At 41.1% G+C, this 18,434-nt stretch overlaps 1 protein-coding gene across 4 annotated transcripts in view; it reads left to right on the forward strand.

Annotated features, from left to right (window-relative positions):
- Positions 1-8,847: 8,847 nt before the first annotated feature.
- The window catches only part of LOC147421501 (Prefoldin chaperone subunit family protein), a 96,918-nt gene continuing 87,331 nt past the window's right edge, over positions 8,848-18,434 (forward strand). Inside the window, exon 1 of one of the 4 annotated variants that reach the window (XM_086502434.1) lies at positions 8,848-9,148. In XM_086502434.1, coding sequence (XP_086358560.1) covers positions 8,951-9,148 — 198 coding nt within the window. In that variant the 5' untranslated portion in view covers positions 8,848-8,950. The remainder of the gene's footprint in view (positions 9,149-18,434) is intronic. The other 3 variants (XM_086502432.1, XM_086502433.1, XM_086502435.1) reach the window with 3 other exon arrangements.

Genomic DNA, 18,434 nt, shown 5'->3' on the forward strand with positions numbered 1-18,434 from the left:
AAAAAAAGGATAAGTTATCAAGATAAGGAAAAAGAACTTATTAATAAGAAAGATAAGCTATAAAAATAAGTGAAGTTGCTTATTTAAAATGCGCATAAAAAGAGGGCTTCTCTTCTTATTTTACACTTTTCTCCTTTATTTTCTCAAGGTGAAAACTTGAAAGAGTCATAGCCAAGCTCTCTCTCTCTCTCTCTCTCTCTCTCTCTCTCTCTCTCTCTCATACACACACACATACACACCTCCTACACATACACCCTCTCCAAGAGAAACCATGGTCAAAACCCTAATCAAGTTTAACTTGATCTTCTTCTTGGCGTTACCCTCTCCCTCTCTTCTCTCCTGATTCTCAAGCTTTCCATAGCTTGAATTCCCTTTGCCTCTTGCCATTCTCTCATTCCAATTAGCCAAAATGGTGGTCTTCAAGTGAAGCGAAGAGGGAAAGAGCCGATTACATCAACACACTTCTTCAATACTCTCTCAAATCGAGGAGAAGACTCTACCATACATACACCAAAATAATGTTTTCTTGTTTCTTTATGCTATTGTACTTTCTTAAAAGTGATTTTCTTTCATACTTACTTTAATTCATGCTTAAGTTCTCATGCTTTCATAAGCCTTTCCCTTGCTTGTTTGGGAAGAAGAATAACTTCTCAATTTTGTTTTTCTTTCTAACTATGGTCCATTAATAATCATAACTAACCATGTCGCTAACAACTAGCCACGATGTTATTTCAAGTTCCACTATTTCAAGTTCTTTAGATTACCAGACTAATATGGCATAGAGAGAGTAGAAATCACTCTCATTAACCATTGGTGATTGGAGATCTTAATTACCTAAATAATATGCATGATGAATGGTGACTAATATCCTTAATTATTCCTTAGTCTCCCAACCTTTTTATTGATTTTTAAGTTACTTTTATTCTCTTACCTAAATTAATCTTATAAAAGTAAATGCCATAAATCAAAGGCAACTAAGTATTGGATTTTTTTTTGGAACTAACCTTGTTTTTCTAAGTGAGGCACTGTAATACTTTCATGAAAGACTCAAAACTTTTTCTTGATTATGCATTCACCCTCTCTCTCTACAGTGTCTGTGTGTGAGATTCTTCTTGCAAGGAGTTAGTACCTAATTCTCTCAAGAGGAAATTAAGCTTTGAAGAGGATAATTTTTTCATAATCAAAGGAGTTTTGTTTGGAAGAAGGATCCGATTCCAAGTAGGGTTATCCTCCCCTCTTATACCCTAGAAAACTCCAAATCCTTAAACCCCTCCTAGCTACAAAATTAATCCTCTCCACGATCGTCAGGTATGCCTATATCCCATCTCAAAGAAGAATCTGTTAATCATTCATACTCAACTGCATCAGTATTTTCATTACACTAGCATACCCACTCTTAGGAACTTTGCATTTTACTTTTACACTATTATTCATTGAATGGTTCTACTCTTACACAATCAAACCTCGACTCTTGCATGATCACTCAAAAGACGTTTATGATTGCAAGTTGGTGCACTCTAAAGTTCTATACTTACGTTTCATGGCCCACATTAAATCTTAGATCACCATAAAGAGCATATGCATTTTTCTTTTCAAGTTTGCATTCTTACAAATTTATTTTGCAATTGCGATATGGGGGGGAGTAAGGGATAGCTTCACGGGAGTGATGGCCGTGTTACTTGAACATAAAACTCCCATCACTTCCATGGAAATGTCCCGTGCGTGGATGGCAAGTAATGCAAAGGAAAGATATGGGATTCGTTTATGACGCGGTTAACTTGAAACTTGCGTCGAGACAAAATCTTAATTTCCAATAGACTCGTTGTTTTCTTAAGGTCTTGTTTGAGTAGAGATTAAAAGAAATTAGGAACTAAGGGATTATAACTCAAGGAACCTGATGAAAATTTCAACAATAACTAAAAACTTTACCAAAAAGATTTGACGCGGACAGCCCTAACATAACATAGAAGTTTTAAGTGTGAAACTTGTTCTACATGTTTGGAAAAAGGTCGGTGTAGGTGTTTACTTGTGGGATGCAACAGGGGATGGTCCTTTCTGAATAGGACTAATAATCGTTGGTTTACATTTTGAGCTCAGGTTCATTCAATGCCCTAGAAATGGGATTGGATGGGAGTGAGTCTCGATCGGGTGGTGAGACCCGCGAATACATCTGGAAATCGGCATAGTTTAGGTACGCTTGATGCCGACGAGAAAAGGAGGAATGGAAATGGATCCATGAATAGATCGAATAAGGAAGAAAGATGTGATTTAATTAAGGAACTCTTCTAATTGTTTGGTAAAAAGAAACCTTGGAAAGATTAGGAACCTAAATGGGCTATCCAACAATTCTTCTCATCAGCCATACCTTTACTCTGCTTCTTGAAATATTTATTTAGAAGGAACTTAAGGTAGATTAATTGTAAGCCTTTCCCAAACAATGCAAAGAGAAATAAGAATTGGAAGTTGTGTAAAGGCGCCGCCTCCACACATGACGGAGGAGACAAAAGATACCCGAATCTTGGGACGAGGATAAAGATGTGCATAGAGAAGTATATGTGATTGCTTGAGATAAGTAGTTAGATTTAATAATACTAAAGAAAAAATGAAGTAAAATATTATAAACAAGAAAACAGGTGGGAATGACCTGATAAATGCACTCTTGTCAGGATATGCAACCGTTTGCATAGTGCTTTCAAATGCTTGAAATGTATTCTTGGTTCTACATGTCTGGAATATTGTTTCTAGTATCATATTACTACCTTAAAAGGGTGCATTTACCAAATGGTTTGGTGGGAGAGTGGATTCCAGATGGTTAATTTGTTGGTCGAAAAGTTTAATCTAATTTTATGTTATCCACTAAATTGAGTCAAGGTGGGGGAAAGGGATTTTTGCCTATGGAGCATGAATCAAACTTGGGAATGAGGGATTCATGTAGTTAGTAAATACACTCATCTTAGGAGAGCGCACTGACTGTTGTGCTCGATCATAACCAGGGGGAAAATGTCAATGACCTTGAACCAAAGGTGAATTAGAAAACTCCCATCAATTGACCTTGGAAGGTCAAGTTCAAATTTAGTTTGATGACTTTGATTGGAAAGTTGAACCGATACGGAAAGGTGTTTTTGTGTTAAGGGTTCCATATGAGAAAAGTGAATGTTATCACCCCCTTGAGTTTGCATCGAAGAGCGGCAGGAGTCCTGTCTTGGTGCCGGTCTCAAGCGAGAGGGATGTCACGAATCATGGTGTATCCATTTGGAGGTGGTGCAATTGGTGGTCCCTGCCATGGCCCTCATACTTCTTATACAAATATCATTGCTAATTCCTTCTCAACATGTTGCATGTGTAGATTATCATACACACCAAGAGTAAACATTACACATAGAGCTCCCATGAGTATTGCAAATTCCATCAGGCAAGAAGCTATTCCTAATAGTGCATGTTGGAACCCACTTTAGTCCATATAGGGTAACACATTAAGTGACTAGATGCCCTACCATCTTTAGTAGTATATTTTGGGCACCAAGGGTTTCAGTTTCAAGTACTCCTAAGGGCTTCTTCTATAGCTATTGGTGGTAGGCGTGAGTAAGAGCTCATATAAGTTGCCATATTAATAACACGATAGCCCCCACAAAAGAAAATTTGGCCTTAGACGTAAACCCTCCATTTGCTTTTCCACTGTTCTTTGGATCGAATTGCCCATATACCACTATCTTGTGGTTATACCTCCTCTCCATGATTATCAAGTCGATTTTAACGTGCCGAAGAACTTCATCCTTATTGAGCAACACTTTCTCCTCAATTGTGAGAAACATATTCTCATTGAGTGGTTCAACAACAACGAACAAAAGGTCCTCGTTTCTAAACAAACTAGATATACATTACCAATACGATGTTGTTTTTGCAAGTAACTGTTTATTTGAACGTTTCTATGCCAATCCACTTTGTCACTTTTTGACATCATGTTTTAAATACACTATCTAACACATGGTCTTAATGACCACGAGGCGGCGGGATCGGTGATGGGCATTGTTGCACGTGGATCTCGAAAAAGAGTGACGGCTAGCAAAAAGTCAACAAGTTTGTTAGAAAATAGGACGTAGCTAAATAGATATTTGAGTGGCTTACTTAATGGAAAGAGACAACTTTTCACATACGAGAGATTATAGAGTAGAGAGAGAGAGTGAGCACACACGATATACGTGGTTCACCCAATTTGGGCTACATCCACGGGAAAGCATCCACTCAATGGATTTAGTACTTCAAACAACAAGTAGGTTACAAAGGGACTATACCCTTAATAGAGCTCCCACCTTGTTGCATCAACTTCACACTTCAAAATGTGTGTAGAAAAGGCCTCCTTTTATAGGCCAAAAGGGTTGCCCTCTCTCATGAGAGGTAGCCGTGCGTAGCCGCCCTTGTGCAGACAAGTTCGAGTTGAATTCTCCCATGCGTCCATGTGTGGCCGCCCTTGAGAAGAGAAGTCTGATGTGAATTTGACCAGCAGCCATTGACTTTCGCCCACCGGCCACCGGCCATTGACTATCGGCCAACCGACCGGCCATTTTTCGACCACTTTCCGGCCGTCGTCCATCCATAATATTCCGATGAAGCCAGGTTGTGAAAATTTTGGTTTCCAATGAGTGATTTTTCTTAACGCACGATGGCTTCTCCTCATAATGGGGGCCTTACAAATGTGCGTTTTTAATAGAAAAAATTACAATGGATAAATCAGGCTCCATACTTAACATGCTCCCACTTGGAGACTGATCTTCACACCAAAATTGTGACTGCTTTTCATCTTGGCTTCTTATCCTTGAATGTCGATTGAAGATAAGCAAAAGCTCAACTTCTCCTTGTTAACCACCTTTGTAAACATGTCTACAGAATTTTCACTTGTATGTACCTTTCTTAGCTTTAGTTGTCTCTCTTCCAAAAGAGTGCATATGAAGTGTTATCTCACCTCAATGTGATTTGTCCTTGAATGAAAGGCTGAGTTCTTTGCAAGATGAATAGCGCTTTGGCTATCACTATATAAGACACAACATTCTTGTGTGAATCAAAAATCTTCTAAGAATCTGTGAAGCCACATAATCTCTTTGCTTGCCTCCGTCATTGCTACATATTCTGCTTTTGTGGTAGAAAGTGAGACCACTTTCTGTCGCTTTGAAGCCCAACTTACTACTGTGCCTCCAATTGTGAAGACGTAGCCAGTAGTGCTCCTTCGAGTGTCTTTGTCATCTGCCATATCTGCATCATCATACCCTTGCAAGAAAATGTAAGTACCTCCAAAATACAAAGCATTCGTTGTTGTCTCTTTTAGTACCTAAGTATCCACTTCACAGATTGCCAATGCTCTTTATCTGGATTGTCCATGAATCTAGTTACAACTCCCACTGCATGTGCAATTTTGGCCTTGTCCAAACTATAGCATACATTAGAGAACCTACCGCTACAACATATAAAACTTTAGACATATAGGTGATCTCCTCTTGTGTCTTTGGACACATATCCTTGGTTAGTTTAAAATAACTAGCCAAAGGTGCAGAAACATATTTTACATCTTGCATTGCAAACCTTTCTAGTACCTTCTTGATGTAATCCTCTTAGAGATAGCTTTAGTGTCTTCTTTGTCATGTCCCTTGATATCTTCATACCAAGTATCCTCTTTGCAGCACCTAAATCTTTCATTGCAAAAGATTTAAACAGCTCCTCTTTTAGGTCTTTGATGTTCTGTATCTTAGCACTTGCAATCAACATGTCATCAACATGCAACATTAGGATGATGAACTTCCCATCTCCCAAATTCTTTGTGAAAATGTAGTGATCTGAGTCACATCTTCTGAATCCGCGATCCAACATCCATCGATCGAACTTCAAGTACCACTATCTTGATGCTTGCTTTAAACCATACATGCTCTTCTTAATCCGCAAACCATTTTCTCCTTACCTTTTACTTTATACCCCTTTGGTTGAAGCATGTAAACTTCCTTGCATAATTTACTTGTTTACCCTGTCCATGCCTCTTTTGGAACTTCCCCATCCAATGCCATTGAGGGTGACCGATTGATTAAGTACACAGACATACTTACAGCTTCCGCCTTAAGCTCAAGGCCTGCATGTAGCCGCATGCTTCGTGCTCGCTCCATGATTGTCTTGTTCATCCTTTCCGAAATCCCATTTTGTTGAGGTGTCCTTGGGGTTGTCTTTTGCCTCTGAATGCCATTGCTAGCACAAAAGATTTCAAAACCTTAGCTACAATATTCGCCTCCATTATCGGATCTGAGGCATTTAACTTTGGTACCTGTTTCATTCTCCACAAAGGATTTCCACCTTTGAAATATGGAGAACACATTGGATTTATTCTTGATTACATAAACCCATGTTTTCCTAATCGCATCGTCTATGAATGTTACATAATACAATGAGCCACCAAGTGATGGTGTACTTGTAGGACCCCAAACATCATAATGAACCAACTCAAGTTTTTTATTTTTTCTTTCATTTCCTGTTTTTTGAAATTTTACTCTCTTTTGTTACCATAAACGCAATCTTCACAGAATTCTAAGTCCATTTCTTTTAAACCTGATAGAAGCTTCTTTGGTTAAAGGATTTGCATTCCTTTGGCACTCATATGCCCAAGCCGATAGTGCCACACCTCATTATCGAATTTTGTAGCTATTACATAAGTTGAAGATTGTGTGTTGACAATACATAAGTAAAGTGTACCAACCTTTTCTCCTTTGGCAACCACCAAAGATCCCTTTGAGATCTTCCACCGTTTGTTTCCAAATGCAATGTTGTGACATTTATCATCCAATTGTCCTGTAGAGATCAAAATTTTATGAAGATAAGGAACATGCCTAGCATCTTTAAGCTTCCATTTTCATTAGGAGTTTTAACACAAACTATACCTTTGCCAACAATTTCACAAGCTTCATCATCTCCCAAGTATACATACCCAAAATTACATTTGGTGTAATCTTAAAAATATTGCTTATGCGGTGTCGCATGGAATGAAGCCCTGGAATCTCTACTATCCAGGAATTAGACACATTGTCTAATGAGAGAATTAGAGCATCTTGCTCTACTTTACCTACCACATTGGCCTCCGATGTTGGCTTGTTGTCTTGAGACTCCGACTCCTTCTTCTTCTTAGACTAGCAATCCTTCTTGACATGGCCCTTCTTGCCGCAATTCCAATGTTCAAGAACTTTATGCGTGACTTGCTCCGCCTTGAGCGATCATGATCCTTTTGGTTTTTGAACCTCTCCTTAAGGCTTTCCTCTTGTTTCCATTGACAGTGCAACACTTGACGATTCACCTGTGTTTCTCCTTCGCATTTCCTCGCTTAGGAGAACACCCACAACATCATCAAAATTAAGAGTATTTCTGACAAAGATAGAGTTACTTACAGCTATCACAAGGATGTCCCAACTATCCGGTAGAGACGATAGTATAAGGAGAGCTCACACTTTGTCATCGAAATGGATTTTCACCAACCGAAGTTGACTTATGTTGGTATTAAAGTCATTTAGGTGTTCTGCAACTGAACCATTCTCTGCCATATTTAGATTGAACAAGCGCTTCAAGAGAAATACCTTATTGGATGCCGATAGTTTCTCGTAGAGGCCGTCAAGTGACTTCATCAATTCCTCCGTGGTTTTCATCCCCGAAACATTGAAGGCTACCGTTGACGCCAAGCTTAGCCGGATTGTTCCTAATGCCTTTTGGTCAAGGACAATCCATGTTTCATCTGCCACTATTTTGGGTTTCTTTGTAAGACCGCCTAGTGGTAGATAAAGGTCCTTGTGGTAGTATTCGATCTGCATCTTCCAATGTTGGTAGTTTTTGCCATTGAACTTCTCGATCTTGAGCTTCCCTTCCTCCGTCAATACTCCCACTCAATTCAAGGAATACTTTCCTTGAGATACTTTAGCTACGAGCAAACCTTGCTTTGATACCACTTGTTAGGAAATAGGACGTAACTAAATAGATATTTGAGTAAATTACTTAATGGAGAGAGATAAATTTTCACACACGAGAGAGAGAGAGAGAGAGAGAGAGAGAGAGAGAGAGAGAGAGAGAGAGATATGTGGTTCACCCAATTTGGGGTATATACACGAGAAAGTAACCACTCAATAGCTTTAGTACTTCAAACAAAAAGTAAGTTACAAAGGGATTATACCCTTAATAGAGCTCCCGCTTTGCTTCACTCTTACTACTTCACACCTACCTTGTTGCATCAACTTCACACTTCAAAATGTGTGTAGAAAAGGCCTCCTTTTATAGGCCAAAAGGATTGCTCTCTCTCACGAGAGGCAGCCGTATGTAACAGTCCTTGTGTATACAAGTCCGAGTTGAATTTTCTCATGCGTCCATGTGTGTCCTTGAGAAGACAAGTCCAATTTGAATTCGTCCACCGACCATTGATTTTTGCGCATCGTCCACCGGCTATTGACTACCGATCTCACTGACCAATCGGCCAACCATTTTTCGACCACTTTTTGACCGTCGTCCGACCATAATATTTCGACGAAGCCAATTTCGAGCACTGACCGTGAAAATTTTTGGTTTTCGATCAGTGATTTTTTTCATGCACAATGACTTCTCTCCATAACGGAAGCCTTACAAATATGCATTTGTAATACAAAAAGTTACAAAAAATAAGTCAGACTCCATACTTAACAAAATTGGCTCACCCCGTTCATACCAACAATTTAAATGCAAAACCTCTCACATGACAACTCAACGGTCGAACCACACATCCAAACCCATTCCAATTTCCACTCTCCACTAAAGTAACTCGAACGGGAAAAGTGCTTCAGTTTAACGCCGTCGATCGCTTCCTCTTTATTTATTACTCGTGTCAAATAGTGAACCATCGTGCGTTTCTCCATTTGATCACACTGCAACTGGCAGTCGGAACAAACCCAGTTACCCAGCGACGGGAATGGAAGCGCGTGGGGAAGTGCGGCAACTGGCAGATGCGTTTGGAGAAGGAGAAGTCCAGAAGGCGTCCCTGCGACTGCGCTCTGCTGCGGATTCCTGCAGTCGCACTCTCCACACTCTTGACAGCTTTCTTCATGATAATCAGCAGCTTAGAAAGCTTGTTCAAGAGCTACCCACTAAAGTTTCTTATCCTGTCATGGTCAGTGGACGTCTCATTGCATTCTAACACGTGTCTCAAGCGTCAAGAATTTTCATACTGCCTTTTGCACGATTCCATGTTTAATCAACCTTTTCAATTTGAAGTAAACATCGAACTGTTACAACTGTTTGGCACATATTGCTGTGTACAGAAGGGAACCCTCTGCTCTCATTAGTTGTTTCCTCTAGAGTTTACCTTCTCGTATGGAAGGGTATATTTTCTGACTTTGTACAAGCAATTTTTTATATTCCCTTTCCAAAGTCAGGCAAAAGAAATCCCTGTTGGATTATGGAGCTTCGAAGACGAGTTGTAGGCTGGGTGAGAGCGAGATAGTCGACAGAGAAATACAAAGAGAGAAAGAGCAAGTCGACATAGAACAAAGTTTTTTTCTAAATCAAAGTTACCTTTTATAGAGCTATGGCTCATGCATGCTCTGCAAAAAATATCTATTTTATTTGTATGGCGGCTATTATGCATGTTTTAAGATATGAGTTCCACAGTGGTGGATTTACCTGGTATACCCAACAATCCTCCCTATCAAGTTAGTAGCTTACACAAATTGTGGACTTGTGCAGGTTATTCAAGTTTTGCCCCCCTCGATGTGATGTCCCCTACTCTAGTTTATCTATGTGAAGGCTTATCTAGGCTTTGTGAGAGATTACACAACAGGTGTAGGTTTTACGCTTTGTATTTGTTGTGTAGTGATGAAGTGAAGGGAGTCCTATGTCATTACGGACCCAATGTCTATCCTTTTACATAAATATCTAAGATGCATTTGATATGCATTTAGAAGTTAGGAAAGCATTATTTCTATTGATGAGCTTTGGCTTCATTGTCTGCATGTTGACATCAGAGGCCCAATAGAACATTGAACACTTTGCATTTGCATATTTATGTTTGTCCTAAACTTGAACATCATCACAGATTTGGAAGTTGGAGCCTCTTGTTGCAGTTGGTGGATCTTCACAAGGCTCGTCATCCATACATGATTGTGTGTTAGGAGAAGATTTTGTCCGTTGAAAGTGCAAGCACTTGTAAATTTTGAACATTCAAAGCAATAACATCGATAAGAAATCTTGAACTGGATACCTTTACTCTGAATCTCGAACATGTTTGTAATTGATAATAAGTTGGATCTTCTTGGTCATCCAAAAGATTTGATTAAGGCACAATCATTGGAAAAAAATTGTACTAGATGAAATCTCCATCTGTAATTACAACCATAGAAAATTTCTTCATAGCTTTGTTGATAGAAAAGCCTATGGCAGAGTTGGGCTTGCTGATAGAACTTGTAGGCGAGGCTTTGAATCTTTAAAGCACAAAATATAATTAACTTGATGAAGAAAGCTAGTCTGCCAAGGTCGATTATGTTGTGTGTAAAGAACTCTTACAACCTAAAAATAAGTTGGACATAGTGTAAAACGAGGTCTTCAATATGAAAGTGAACAAGAATTCATGGCGAGCAGTGAACTGTTCACCGAAAGATGTCGTTTGTTGCTCATGGGGCGCTCTGTAGAACAAGAATCGAAGTCGGTTACTATGTTGAAAGATGTCTTATATGCCTGGGCTACCATATTGTCATTGAGTTTGCAGTATTTTGAGAAGATTGACTAGTCACTCTTCTTCCTTGTCACAAAAGTGATAAAGTTGCAATTTTGTAAGAGATGTGATGTGATTGTCTATACGGTCCTGCAGTTTCTGCCAGAAATCATGGGCCATGTGGTGGCAGCTTTTTGGTGACTATTTTTGGCAGCTTTTAGAGTCGCTAATTTTGCAGCTTTTGCATTCCCTAGTTTTTTGGGCCTCACTGCTTTAAACTCATGCGTTTAAATATGTGCCTTTGGAGAGGCTTTGGAGATCAGTGTGTGGTGCACAAAGTAGAGTACTCTCCCGAGCAATTGTACTCTGTTCTTATCAATCCGAAAAGAAGTACTAAAAGGGGCGCCAGAATTTGGGGCCAGTGCATCTGGATGCAAAACTCTGCTGTTTCGTGTCTTGACTACTTTGAGTTTTGAAGTGCAAGTGTTTCAAGTTTGTGTTCTGCTTACGTGTTATTGAGGATTCACCATCTTGTCAGTGCCAAGCCAATTACAGTGGTATAAGAACTTGAGTTGATTCTTCTTCTTAGGAGGATACGGTCTGATTTTTGCAATGCATGCTATAAACTTTGACAGAGATTTTGAGCAAGAAGCAGAGCAAGTCTCTGCGGCTGTTTTGCGGGAGAGAGATTCCCATGGGAATGACGATTCCAACAACAATTGATCAAATGGAGGAAGATTTTGATAAACTACTTGATGATTCTCTTGAGGAGGATCATAAGTTTACAGATCTTCACTGATAGTTGCAAGTGAGCAGCTGTATAAAGAAGTTGATAAAGTTTGACGAGATCCAGCCTATGCTCAGAATATGAAGAACCAACGATTCCGGAACTTCATGACATGTGGCAAAAGGCTACCAAACAACCTCTCAAGTTGGCCATGAAAATCAAAACAAAGCTGAAGGCAGATAAAAGTGCTCTCTTCTGAATGGAAGAGTACATTGAGCGTGCTATTAACAAAAAATCAATGAGATGATGAAGGATTGCAAGCACTCGAGAAAGGGACGGAAGTCTTGAGTCTTTTCTACGATACTTGGGCAGACAATATACTTTTGAAGAACTTGCAGAGAAGGGATCTAGGAAGCGACACTGCCAACGTGTTTGTTGGGATTAAAGCCGAAGTGGCCTCTTATACGGATAAGGCCAGCCGGCCGCTTAACTCGCTTATCACTAACTCTTTGTATGTACTCACTTATACTTGTGTGGATAATAAGATTTGGGAGATAACCCTTCAATGAATGCTCTGCGTATTGTGTAAGCTCTCTGTCTGTGTATCTGTGTGTGTGTGTGTGTGAGAGAGAGAGTCGATCGAAGCTCTGCTCCGCGACTTCAGTTGGTATTAGAGCAAGGTTCAATGCGTTTTCGCGTAATCGCGCGCGCACTTTTCAGGCAGATTCTGGACCGGAGCTTGGAAATTCACACTCGACGTTCCGGGAGTATTTCAAGTAGGTGACCCGGGGTTTTATTCCCCTTTCGAAGCTGTTTATGCCCTCAGAATTTCGTTTTGAAGACTACATCAAAAGATAGGTTTCAGCCGCAAAGAAACCCGTCTTGTGTAGATTGGCAAGCAGAAGGTGGTCGGCATCAATATCGGCATCGACATACATCACCCATTAGTCTTCAAAGCATCATCTATAGACCAGGTACACATATATATCATCAGATATATATATTGCAGTCTGCATTGCTACTTCTTGTGCTTGCAAGGTTCTAGGGGAGGTGTGGCCATACGACGGCTCGACACCACTGACATGTATTGCAGATTGATGTACTGTGATTGTGGGTCTGCTAGTTGTGAGTCACGCTAGCAGACAGACCGCCGCAACGGTCATAGGACAGTGATTGGTCTATTGCAGGATGTATGTTAGTTCTGGGCAGTTTGTTGAGCCATCTGAGAGGGTCATGTGTGAGGATTTTTGAAGCCAAGCACCGGGGGCTGGGCTACCCAGTGTGAGGTGGATTAGGTTGCTGGAGTTTCCCTCTACACGCATCCTCTTCGACGACTTTTATCCCATAGGATGTACGACTTTGTGTAGACACTGGATTGCATCTTATGCGTCAGGTCGTTGAAGCATTGTTCAGGGTTCAGTCTTGAGACAGATACATGTTCTGTGATCGCCCAGATAGGAGACAGTGTATGCTTACATGATAGCATATTACAGAGATTTTTAGATTTGTCACTGGTCAGCTATTTATGATTGTTTTTGAGCTATCTTTTGGTTTCCAAAGCTCAATTTATAGGGGAGATTGTCAAAATTTTTCAAAATACTGACAGTTCTTGAGGAGAGGTGTTCAGCTTGTTGTTTACAGCTTGTTTATTGTGTACAGAGGCCAGTTTACAGGGAAAACTTTGTCGGATTTTTCCCAGGAGTAAACAGTTTGGCAAACATGGCGTCTTCTCAAAGTGAGACTCTTTACAACATAAAGAAGCTGGATGGCATAAACTTTCCATTCTGGAGGAAGCAGATTTGACAGGTTTTGGTGCAGAAAAAACAAGTGAAGCAACTGAAGCTCAAAGGGGAGAGACCAGAAGATATGGCTGAAGATGAGTGGGAAGAGTTTGACGAGTTAGCTTGTTCCACAATCATGTTGACACTGGCAGAAAATGTTTACTTCAACGTAGCAGAAGAGTCTACAGCGTATGGCGTATGGCAAAAGCTATGTGGTATGTACGAGAAACAAAGTGCTGTTTCTCAGATTTACTGACTTAAGAAATTGGTGGATTTGAAGATGAAGAAAGGGACAACCATGTCAAATCATCTCAATGAATTTCACACAATTTTCAGCCAGTTAACAGCACAGGAGATAGTCTTTCCAGATTCAGTGAAGGCTATGTTTCTCTTAATCACTTTGTCAGACAGTTGGGATACTTTTCGCACGGCATTAAGTAATTCTGTCGCGCTACAAGGTCTTACAAGTGCCAATGTAGAAGGCAGCTTGTTCACAGAGGAAGTGAACAAGAACATCATTGACAAAGGCAAAGGCAATAGTGCTTTGGTCGTTCGAGGGAGACAACAGTCTAAAGAGAAGGAGGGTAAGAAGGCACAAAACCGAAGTAAGTCTCGTGACTCGAAGTCAAAGGATGGCATAGAATGCTACCATTGTGGCAAGAAGGGTCACATGAAGAGAGACTATACGAAGTGGAAACAAGAAAAAGGCAAAACAAAGAGTTCTGAGCAAGATGAAAAGAAGAGTTCAGTGAAGATTGAAGAGGTGAATGTCACAAGATCTGGTTCAGACAGTGATTCTGGTATAGCAGTTGGGGACATCTTCCTCACAAGCAATTTTGATTCTGTTTTCTTGACTGCAGAGGATGGACATGCTATGAGTGATTGGATTATCGACTCAGGGACATCTTTACATGTTTCTCCGCACAAAGAGTGGTTTACATCATATGTGGCTACTAAAGATTATGTCAGACTTGGCAATGAGCAGGTTTGCGAGATACTTGGAGTGGGAGATGTGCAGTTAAAATTTCAGAATGGTTCTTCTTTATTGCTCAAGAATGTCAGACATGTTCCAACAATTCGAAAGAGCTTGATCAGTACAGGGAAGTTGGATGATGCGGGCTATGTGACAGTTTTTGGGAACAACTCTTGGAAGATCTCCAAAGGTTCGATGACTGTAGCACATGGCAGCAAGTCAGGAACTTTGTACACTTTACATGTTTCAGAGGTTAAAAACCATATAGTTAATGTGATTGAGCAGCCAAGGTGTCACTGTGGCATCGTAGGCTGGGATATATGTCAAAAAGAGGAATGAAAATACTTTCTCGTTATGGTTATTTGCCTGGCTTTTCATTTCAAGATTTCGAATTTTGTGAGCATTGTGTTTATGGTAAGAAAACACAAGAACCACACAGATCAAAGAGGAATCATAGGGACGAACGGTTAGCTCTTGTGCACAGTGACCTATGCGGACCAATGCCTAGTTTGTTACTAGGGGGAGCAGCGTACTTTTGTACATTCATAGACGACTATTTCGTAGAGTATGGGTTTACTTTTTGAAGCACAAGGTTGAGGTACTCAAGGTCTTTAAGACATTCTTGCAACTTGTGGAGAATTAGAGTGGTCAGAAGCTGAGATGCTTAAGGACAGATAATGGTGGAGAGTACGTTTCCAAGGCTTTCCAAGACTTTTGTGAAGCAAAAGGGATAAAGCGAGGATTTACTGCACCATACAATCCTTCACAAAATGGAGTTGCAGAACGTATGAATAGGACCATACAAGAGAAGGTCAGAAGCATGTTGTCAAATGCTGAGTTGCCTGATGGATTTTGGGCGGAAGCAGTGGCTACAACAGTCTATTTGATCAACAGGTCTCCTAGTAGGGGTTTGGATAAGAGTGAAGTGGCCGAGATGCTATGGACAGGCAAGGCACTTTCATATAAGTATCTTAGAGTCTTTGGTTGTGAAGCTTATAGCCATATTTCTAAGGCTTTGAGGAATAAGTTAGAACCAAAGAGCAGGAAGTGTATATTTCTTGGCTACGGAGAATCGGGCGAGATGGGTTACCGGCTTTGGGATCGTGAGTCCAGAAAAGTTATTCGTAGCAATGATGTGCATTTCAATGAAGCCAAGTTTTGTTCACTGTTCAATAAGTGTCCTTCCGCAAAAAAATTTGTAGTCTCTCCTCTTTTGGGATGTGATATGCTTTTGGACATTCGATGGTTTTGTGAGCATAACCCTCTCATTGATTGGGCGGAAAATACGTTCATTTTCAATGCCAAAAGTGACTCTCCTCTTGTCATTCGTGGAGAGCAAGTTGTTCATTCTTCATCTCTCATTTCTAATGTGTAGGCGAAGATGGCAAAGAATCCGGAAACGGAGACTCTCTCAGTCTCTTCTTTTCCAAAGCATGACACACATGATTTGCATGATAATGATAAGCATGATGATTTGCATGATCAAGATGTGATTACTCACAAGCATGATGATTTGCAGGAAAAAGATGTGATTGTTCACAAGGATGATGGTTTAGTTGATGCTTTTTCTAGCGAAGCTAACCTCGTTGCAGATTCGTTCAATCACGAAGAATTGATATGGGCTCTCGAGTCGAGGTCCAAAGAACCCCCACATGAAGTATTCTGTGTTCGAATGATTAGTCAGCACGCATTGTTCGAGTGTTTCATTCGTGATGCTTTCCTGTATTTTAGTCACCGTCCTTATGTGATCCCTTTGCACAGGCATGACATATTGTACGGTGAGCACGATTCACTCATGAATGAGCACGGATGTATTCGGATTATTCATGAAAAGATGAAATGTTTGCATTCAAGGAATTCACATTCCATGTCTCTTCCTTGGCATGACACAGTATTTGAAAGAGCACAAGAAGGATTGAGCATAAAGCATCGACATTTCCATTGTGATTTGCCACAGTTGATAGATTTAGATTAGAAAGTCAAGATTCGACCCCATTGTTTGCGTGTGTTTGATGAACGGTTTGGCACTACGTCTGTGCTACATTGCATGCATAATCTTTAAAGAAGACTAGAATTTTTCCAGTCACTTTACCTGGAATGGATATGTTCATGTTTTTGTGTTGGAAGTGGTTTTAGGAATTTTCATCCTCGAAGATTCTTGAAGAAGGTAGACGCATGATTATTGACGAAGTTGAAGCATTGAAGGAGCCACAGATGACTTTGTGTCGCTTTCGGCGTGGCCCAAAGAAGCAAGCGTTGCAAACCTTTATGAAGTTCAAGTATCTCATGACCCACGCTTCAGAGTGGGCCAGCGAAGAGTCCTTTCCAGGATTCAAGACGCTGTTGGTGATCTCCCTCGACGCCATATAGTTCGGTATCAGTACCTCACTTTGAAAAGGAGAGGATGTCACGTGCATATCTAACCCTATGTGTACGTGGACAAGCTACTTCATGACAAGGGTTCAATTCAGCTAGATTGGGAAGTGTTCTGGCACTTTTGTGAGTCTGTTCGCACACCGTGCATGTCCGGTTGCACACAACATGATCATCAGATTTCCATCAAAACCCATCAGCAACATTTTTACAGTGCATAGACCTATTTTCCCTATTTTTGACATTTTTCACTTATTATTTTTAAGTGACTTTTGTTGGGAACTGGGTAGGGCAAATTAGTAAGTGAAGTTTATAAGAAAACCTAGCGCTAGCACTTCTAATAGAAGATGCAACAGTAACTTCGCGTTCCATAGAAGGACCCTCATCAACAGACCTAGCGTTTTTGCATCAACAACAAGCTAGCGTTTTGCACCAAGATCAGCCCAGCATTTTTGCATTGCAGTAGCCTGGCGACGGCAAGACCACAGAGCAGCCATAGCATTAACAGATTTCCACAAGCAGGACAGTTTTCAGCCCTAGTGTTTTTGGTTTGCAGATCAGCCCTTGGCGTTTTGCAGATTCTCCGCGACGGTTTCAAAAGTAGCCTCAGCGTTTTCAGTTTTCAGCATCAAGACACCAGAGTAGAAGTCCCAAACCTCGTAGATCTCACCTTCCCGCAGCAGATCCTCGCCGCATGGTCAAATCCATCGAAGTTTGCAATTTTAGCCCGGAAAACGCAGATTTCAGCCTCTGCGTTTTCAACACGTCGTCGTTGAATCATCGTCGTCATTGCCGTCGTCACCGACATAGAGTCAGAATTCAGCAGATAAAGATTTGCAGATTTCAGCCCTTAGCATTTTCAGATTTCAGCCCGTCTCGTCGTCCTCCTCATCGTCGACATCGTCGGCAAGTCCAAGCATTGTAGAGATTTGTGCAATCAATAGTAGACCGCTCTCGCCATAGAGAGTTGGGCCTTCGGAGGAGGGTTTTTGACAACATTCTGGTGTCGTATTCTTCTCTCTCTATCTCTCAGTCTTAGCACCTTCATTCACAGGGTTTGTCCGCTTTGTTTATGTCCATTGAACTATCTCACTAAAGGAACGGAAGGCTCTCCCTTCCGTAAGTAAAAGGAACCTTGAGCATAGTTCGGCGCACTCATCTTGAGCAAAGTTCAACATTCACTTCTGCTGCACCTCACATCATCGGTCTAGGGTATACATGTACGTCTAGTATGTCTCCGGGCTGGCCACCCATAGTCTAGGTTGCTCTTGGTCCGGCCGCCCGAGTTTGGGGCTGGCCGACACCTTTGTCCGGGCGCCCTCATATATTTCCCCATATCATTTTCTTGTTGGGTCGTGGTTATTTTCCAGGCATTTGCCCTTGGGCACCCATTTATAGGGGCAAGGGGGTACCCACTTCCATTATACTAATTGTACTGAGGGTCTTCTGCTCTGGTAGTCATGGGGGGCTGATCGCCTCCTCTTCCACACACCAGCGTTTTGTCTCTCTCTCTCTCTCTCTCTCTCTCTCTCGTCTCGCTTCTGCACACGTGCACTATCACATGGTGTTAGAGCACATGCATCACATGGTATCAGTCGCCAGCGTTTTGAGGGCGCACCATCTCTACATTAGGTTCTCCTCCTAAGAAGCAGATAAGATCAGCGAGCGTTTTTACATCAAGAGGGGGGCCACATCAGTTCGAGGCCATCCGTCGCGAAGACCTCAACCCTCACCTTGCATTTTTGCTAGAGAATTGCATATCTGTTCTCCCCATACCTAGCACTAGCAACAAGAGGGCTTTTCATCGTCGGAATTGCCTCCTACCATCAACGTTTTTGGCCAGCAGACCTAGCGTTTTTGGCAATCAGCGGCATCCGGTGCCTTGTCAACGAG

This window comes from Adiantum capillus-veneris, chromosome 27 (assembly GCF_014529385.1).
Source record: "Adiantum capillus-veneris isolate H3 chromosome 27, ASM1452938v2, whole genome shotgun sequence".
In the NCBI taxonomy this organism is placed as follows: Eukaryota; Viridiplantae; Streptophyta; class Polypodiopsida; order Polypodiales; family Pteridaceae; genus Adiantum; species Adiantum capillus-veneris.